This window comes from Gopherus flavomarginatus, chromosome 21 (assembly GCF_025201925.1).
Source record: "Gopherus flavomarginatus isolate rGopFla2 chromosome 21, rGopFla2.mat.asm, whole genome shotgun sequence".
In the NCBI taxonomy this organism is placed as follows: domain Eukaryota; kingdom Metazoa; phylum Chordata; order Testudines; family Testudinidae; genus Gopherus; species Gopherus flavomarginatus.
In genome coordinates this window covers 2,067,935-2,075,745 of record NC_066637.1, presented here as the reverse complement: position 1 = coordinate 2,075,745, position 7,811 = coordinate 2,067,935, and the positions used below count along the sequence as shown (strand labels likewise).

General features: G+C 48.5%; 1 protein-coding gene across 7 annotated transcripts in view; it reads right to left on the bottom strand.

The window, feature by feature from the left end:
• Positions 1-338: 338 nt before the first annotated feature.
• ACOT7 (acyl-CoA thioesterase 7) overlaps positions 339-7,811 on the bottom strand; it is a 105,621-nt gene continuing 98,148 nt past the window's right edge. For all 7 annotated transcript variants that reach the window (XM_050931610.1, XM_050931615.1, XM_050931608.1 and 4 more), the window contains one exon: positions 339-861. In XM_050931610.1, the coding sequence (XP_050787567.1) occupies positions 757-861 (105 nt within the window). In that variant the 3' untranslated portion in view covers positions 339-756. The remainder of the gene's footprint in view (positions 862-7,811) is intronic.

Below are 7,811 nucleotides of genomic sequence, written 5' to 3'. Positions count from 1 at the left end.
ATTTATACTGAGTATTATAAATAAGCTTTGGTGTACATATTTTAGGACATACTGTAGATCAACACTGCATTACAAGGAGTCAAAGCCCTGTGTATTCTTTGCCATGCCCGTTGCTTTCTGTGGCACTCTACCTATGGCAGACTGGAGTTATCTATTGAATTGTGTTAGAGTGAATAATATACTGTGTACAGTAACCTGGTAGTATTTACTTGGACATTAAATCCAATTTTATGCTGCTCCTACATATTCAGTGTGCCTTTTAAAAACTGATAACAGCTGTACTGCAGAAATTGGCCTTTGGGAAGCTAGCATGGGCCTTTGGCATCCAGAAAGGCACAGCATATTAGACTGGATGTTTCTGCTAAACTGATCAATAGTTTAACAATTCAAAAACTGATTTAAATTGGCATCATTACGGTTCAGATTTAACATTCAATTGTGACAAATGGTGGCACAGCTCAGACTTCAGAATGATTGTTTCAGTTTACGTGTGAACGCAAAAAGACAAACACTTCATCTCAACACGAGTCACAGCTGAAAGGCTCACTTCCTTATCTTCTGGAGCAGAATTCTGCAGCACAGAGTGAATTCTGCATCCATTTGCACAGCTACAGGATCAATGAATACACAGGGCTCTGAACACTTCACACAACACTAGTGAAAGGTTTGTTTTATTTGTACAAGGAAATATTTCTAAAGTGGATATGTTTATTTCTAGGCGGCTCTGCCGTAAATACTTAGGTCCAAGATGAAGGGTCATTGCTGAGTGAGCGGTTGCATCTGCACCTGCCTTTTGGCTTTCGTTTGAAGATATCTCCCTTTTCCGTCTTCAAAACGCCTCTTCTCATCTTCAGTTTCTATCTGTTGATAGAAAATCAGAGACCTGAGTATTATTTCTGTTCTATTTTGGATGCTGGCTAGTCTGACAGTGAGCTCTTAGCTGACATCGTAACAATTCAATCAACATTCTAGTCCCCCTTCCAGCCTGGAAGGTCCCAAGGACTTTGCAAACTATGGGTCAGATTCTGATCCTGGCAGCACCAGGGCAAATCTAGGGTAACTCCACTGAAGTGAAATGGAGTTACTCCCACTTACTCCAGCATAACTGAGTAGAAACTAATTGACAGGAATCCGATCATCTACCCCAGGTAGAACAAGAATAGGAAATGGCTTGGAGAATTTATGCAGGAATTCAGTACAAAAAAGCCCTTCCCTGAACCTTGGGGGTGAGAAATGAGTGCACTGCAGGCCAGAGCAGCCACAGGTAGCAAAGTCTCTGCCTAGGAGACATGCTTATTTCTCTACAGTTCAGAGACAGAGGCTATTCAGCAAACTGATCCACAGCCAACAAATGCTAAAAGGAGAGCGCCTTCTTAAAGAGACACTTCCAACTGAATCGCACAAAAGCCGCAGGAGCAATGGAAGGTGCCAGAGTTTCATTAAGTACAGCCCTCAGCCTCCCATGCAGGCAGCTAAGACACTTTTGTAGGAGGGGAATGTTCTGTTCTGAACTAAGATCTGTGCTCCTTCATTGTTTTTTAAAAGTAGATCACCAAGTAAAAGCCCTGGAAGCCCTGCAGCCGCGAGGATGCCAGCAGCCTGTGATTCCTTAAATTAAAAGGCAGCAAGAGTGCAGGTTTGTCAAATGTTACAGGGAATTCACTTATTTATTTACAGAATAATACAGAAGTGTTTGTTAAGTGGGTTAGCCAGGAAGGTAAATCAATTTCTCAGACACGTATGGCAGCTTTTAATTTCTTAGCCAAGTACATGCTGCCAAGTCCCTGATGGGATAACATCTTCATGGCCATTCGTTTTATAAATTACTAAATGTGTTACACTTTAGGTACAATTTTACATGGTTTTATAACCACTCTGCAGAACACTTGGCTCTAGGTAACCCTGCTAATATGATCTGGATGAACAAATTCATTTCATAATGAAGAAATGCATCAGCAAAGTTCTAAATGATTTTGGATTACAATCAGAGGCTGGCAGCAAGAGACCGTTAAAATCATATTCTCTCTCGTTTATATAGCACCAGGGTGAATGTTGCACTTCCCAGACAGAGCCAGGCACAACCCCAGACTTTAGGAACTTGCAGTCCAAAGACTCAAGCCTGCAAACTCTTATGCACGTGTGTAACTTAGTAGCATCATCAACCCATAATGCCTCCCCAGAGCACCACCTCTGGCTCCATCATGTCCTTTAGGACCTAATGGAGAGGTCCAACACATTGATGTTTCTGCTATTGGCTCTACCAGAAACAAGTCAAACCTCTTGGAGCCCAAACAAACAGGTTTGTGTATAGTGAAAATATCCGGCAGGACCTAGGAGACCAAATCAGAGCAAGGAGTCTTTACTCCCAGATGTTTCAGAGTAAGAGGCTACTGGTAAAAATGACTAGACAGCTTTTGAACGTACGGTTATAGCAAATCCTCCCTTCCATAGACATCTCAACCTGTTCTCTACACGCCCCCAAGCTAGCTAGTGTAACAGCAGCTCCAGCGCATTTCAAAAGTTGGGGTGAGTTTTCTCTGGAAACGCACGCTAGAACCACACATCTGGAGTTGGTTTTTCCAAGTCACTTTATTAAGATTTTTTTTCCCCTTCAGTGTTGTCTATGGGATGGGAATTTTCTTCAGGCTGCTATGTCTGGCCTGGGAGTTGAGAATGGGGCAGAAGCAAGTCGCCTATAAACTATTGAGTAAAACTGCCCTAAAACCTTTGGCTTAAGTTTTCAGCCAAAGGCTGGTCTAGACTGTGTCTCTGCAATTCCTTGTCATTTGGGTAAACTCATGAGCTTTCCCTCAAGGCTACATTTGCACCGCACGCCGCTTTCAGCGGGGTGGCTCCATGCCGCAGTGAGAAGCAGGCTGAGCCTTTCCCCACTGTGGGAGTCCTTCCCCCCTGCCAGAGCCATTCCCGATGCCATGTGCTTTCCTAGGGTGGACAAAGGCTCCAGCAGCGAGGAGACAGCAGGACACTACCCAGGTGAAAACAACCATGTGGATGGGATGCACGGCTTGGGCAACTGGGGAACCACCTAGGTTACAAACCCTTCAGGGGTGTCTGTACTCTACTTGCCTAATTTGTGCCTCATCATCTACACTGCTACTTAACCTGGGGCTCGGGACTTCCCAGTACATGCTCTCCATGTTGCCAAAGAAGTGTGCAGAGCGGGTGTCACCCAGCAACCAGTGACGTCTCAGATCGGAGTCTCACCCGGCTTTCCCAAGCAACGTACTCCAGGCCAAGATTATCCAACCACCAAATGCAGAGACAAATCTCATATGCCAAGTGCTCCATGGCTGAAAAATCTGTCAGTGCCAGAGACATGCAGGCCAACCCTTCATGGCTTATTGCAACCAGCAAAGGGGTTGCTCATGGGTCACATGTATTTATTATGTATCATCTTGGCCCCGTTTTTCAGCCACAAGAGCAGCAGCGTGAGGGACTGTTGCTTTCGAGGATGCGCCTTGCTGAATCATTAGCCTACATTCCTTGTAAACAATAGGAAGCTTTTCCTAGCCATCCAGGTAGTAACAGCGCCCTAATTGACAGGACAGCGGCCCTGGGAAAGTGGAGAGAGAAGCTGATTTTCTGCATGGGCTCTGCTTTCCATTATTGGCTTCCCTGGCTGTAAATGACAAACAAGTAAACAAACATGAGTAATTTGGCTGAAGTGCTCTGGGAAGCCAACAGTGCTGCACTTGCAGCGAGAACCACTCTGACAGCAGCTTGAGAACAATTAGTCACCCACATCTATTCAGAGAAGGAAACCGGATACATCCCTGATCCCTGAGCACTCGGGCTGGCAGTGTGGGAAAGGCTGCAGGGCAGCTGAACATGGGTGTCACCACTATAGGGCGAGCTCCAGCCTTGTGCCTTCACCTCTCCTGGGGTGCAATGATGTGATTCTCCCACTTTCAGACGGGGCTGCACGCGCCTGGGGTATACACCATGGATATCCAGCAGATCCAACTGGACTCCGTACCTGCAGTTCTTCCCGCCTGGAGCTTGTGACCAGCAGGAAGTGCAGGGCCTTGCCATTCCTTAGCGGAAAGTCTAGGCAGGTCTAACTTTCCAGACACCCCAAACTCTGCAATCTGGGTTCACCTTGGCTCTCCTCTGTCCTTAAATCCAGACAGCAGCCCTTTGTCTCAGGGCGTGTCTACATAACAGTTATGTCAGTCTAACTTACGTTGCTTGGGGTGTGAATAAGCCTCGCTTTGGGAGGTGGTTTTATTATGCTGACAGCATTATTCTGTTCTCAGCACGACAGGCGCTTCTAGTGCAGACTAGCCCTTAGTTTCTCAGGGTGGGACCTGTTGCCCCAAACCCATTTGCTCACAGGGGGTAGAGTCAAAGCAAAAGGCTCCAGCATTGACTCAAACCACCCCCGGGTGTTTGCTAAGAGAGGTCTTATCTCAAGTCATTGTCTTTCCTTCCTGTTCAGTTCCCAACTCCCCAGGGGTTTAGTCCAGGACAATCATACAGTAAATATCCCATTGACCAGGTCAAGAAACAGTATTCTTAGCTTACTGCACAGCAGCTCCACCTCTCCCGCAGGGGGATCCAAAGCAAGTCCTGATTTCAGTCCTTTGCCACCAGCCTCATCCGTCTAGCAACTGACTGTACATATCCCTGTGTCTATGCTGCTAATACAGTCATTGTGCCTCTGATGGCCACTTACAATTACTTCTCTCACCTCGCCCCAACCTGGGAGGATGATAGCGCCTGACAATGTGATCGGGGCAGCACCCTGAGAGGAGTGCCTTCTGCCCCTGCTGCCATCAGCAGCCTATCAGGGGACAGGCTGGGGAAACAGAAAGGCCGGCTCCCAGCTGGAAGACGCTGCAGAATCTCACTGGAGAGACCTTGTGTTGTTCTTAAGTCACCATCCAATGATTGATGGGAGCCAGCAGAGCCCACAAGGACAACAACAGCTACTAAAACACCTTCACAAAGTCAAGTAGCTGTTACCCCAGAACAGTGGGGCTGCCCCAGGGCCAGGAGGCAGTGAGCACACAGCCTGCATGGACATATGAGCATCAGCATGCTGCTCACCAGGAGGCTTCTGCAGAACCGGCAGAGTTTGAATGAATGCTGAACAACAAACGACCTCTCCCCCAAGCTGAAGTTGAGGGGACTAGCCTCCGAGCAACCCTGGAAACATTTCTTCCTACCGCTAGTACCTGAATAATGTAAGGAACTGCCATGGGCAAAAATCTAACCATGCATCATCAGTTCAAGGGGGAACTGGAGGCGACTGACTTCACTGAACAGGAAAAGAAACTCCATCTTTAAGGGCAGCAAACAGGACCGGCGTTAGGGGTTTGAGTGTCCTAGGTGGACGGCAATTTCGCCGCCCGGCACGCTGGTCCCGCGGCTCCGGTGGAGCTGCCGCAGTGGTGCCTGCAGGAGGTCCACCGGAGCCACGCGAGCAGCCAACCATCCACAGGCACGACGGCGGCAGCTCTACCCGAGCCGCGGACCAGCGGACCCTTCGCAGGCACCACTGCGGCAGCTCCACCAGAGCTGCCTGCCGCCCCCTCCGGCAGCGCCCTGACCCAGGGGACACCCTGGGCTGCGGGCTGCCGCGGAGGCGCCCTGACCCCAGGGGGGGCCCTGGGCTGCGGGCTGCCGCGGAGGCGCCCTGACCCCAGGGGGGGCCCTGGGCTGCGGGCTGCCGCGGAGGCGCCCTGACCCCAGGGGGGGCCCTGGGCTGCGGGCTGCCGCCGGCAGCTGAGACTCCCTCTCTGTCCCAGCAGCAGTGGCTGCTCAACCATTTAAAAAAATGTGGGGGCGCTTTTTGGCGCCCCCAAATCTCGGCGCCCTAGGCAACCACCTAGTCTGCCTAAATGGTTGCACCGGCCCTGGCAGCAAGGAATCCTGTGGCACCTTATAGACTTTTTTTATTTTCTTATTTTCTTTAAGGGGAAAATAGTGCACTAGTTTCACAGAGCTTATGGGTAGAAGGGACCACGAGATCATCTAATCTGACCTCCTGCCTTTCACAGGCCATAACATGTCACCCCAATGTGGAGCCCAGTGACATTTGTTAAACTAAAGCAATTTAGTCAGCAGGAGAGTAACTGCTGTGTGCCCCAGGCTGAGAACAGGAGAGACTGAGGCCTCAGGAAGAGCAAGGGCTCAAATCAGGTGAGATATGCCTCAAGGATCTCAGCCTGTGACCCGGGCCTCCCACTGCAGAGGAAGGTGAAAACCCCCAAGGGTCTCTGCCAATCTAACCTGGGGGGAAATTCCTTCCTGACCCCAAAACTGGCAGTCAGCTGGACACTGAACATGTGAGCAAGACACCAGCCAGGCAGCTAGAAATAGGATTCTCTGGACTAGCCCAGACCATTGGCCACCCCCAGCTGGCATCCTGTCTCTAGCTGTGGATGATCTCTGATGTTTCAGAGAAAGGTGGAAAAAACAGCTACCCAGATTGCAAATGTGTGTTTTGGGAGAGGGGTCGGGGGAGAAAAGAATTCCTTCCTGACCCCTGCAGGTGACATGCTCAAGCTCTGAAGCTTGAGACACCAAGGCCAGATGGGACCACCACAAACATCCAGCCCACACCCATGTCCACTGTCCCCAGACTGCAAACCTCTCCAGACACAAAAAACTTTCCGGAAGATATCTAATCTTGTCTGTCATAAAGACTCCAAGAGCTGGTGAGCCCACTGCCTCCCCAGTAACTGTTCCAATGTTTAATCACCCTCACTGCTAGCAAGCTGCATCTTATTTCAAAGTTGAATTGAATCTTGTTGTGCCTTTGTCAGCAAGGTTGAAAAGCTTCTCACTATCAGATCTCTTTTCCATGCGTCAGCAGCACCTATGCACCACGATCAAGTACCTCTCAACCTTCTCTTCAGTACATTGAATACATTTAACTCCTTAAGCCTTCCAGCCCCTGGATCATTTTTGTGGTCCTCCACTGAACTCTCTCCAGTATCTCCACATCCTTCTTGAAGTGTGGCCCCCAGAACTGGACACAGTATCCAAGCAGCAATCTTACCAATGCTGTGTGTGGAGGCAAGACCACTTCCCTACCTCTATTCCATGCTCCCCTTTTTAATACACCCATGGAGCCCATTAGCCCTTTTCGCCACAACACTGTACTGAAAGCTCACGGTGAGAGGATTATCTGCAATGACACCCAAGTGCTTTTCTGAATCACTGCTTTCCGAGGCAGCCCTCCATCCTGTATCTATAATCGGCATTCTTTGTACCTCGATGCACGTACCTTGCATTTGCCTGTATTAAAGTACCTATTATTGGATTGTGCCATTTAACCAGGTGATTCGATTCATTAACAGTAAACTGTCCTTCTCCTAGATACAGCCCTGCTTATTGATACTCCCCAATTATCAGCTACATTTTGGGATTGTCCGTGAGACAATTTTTAATCTAATGTGTTTACTCCATATAATTCAATTTTTTTAATCAAAGTATCATGTGGGACTAGGCCAAATGCCTTGGAGAAACCCCAGCATGCTATATCAGCAGTTACTTCAACAGCCAGGTCATGTTTTATTTAAGACTATAAGGTGGGAACAGAAAAGCACTCAGATGCACAAAGGAACAAGGAAGACTCAGGAGAATACTGTGTATGGCCCCACTTGTGTGACTCTGGGATTTTAACATCAAAGACACTGTTACCTCTCATAGACGACTGAGAATCACAGGACCTTGAAGGCTTATAAATTAAAGTTCTAACTAGTAATACTAATGGTGGGCATCTGTTATCAACCCCCAAATTCCCTCAACTATCACACGGCAAAAATTAAAGGCAATGCAGC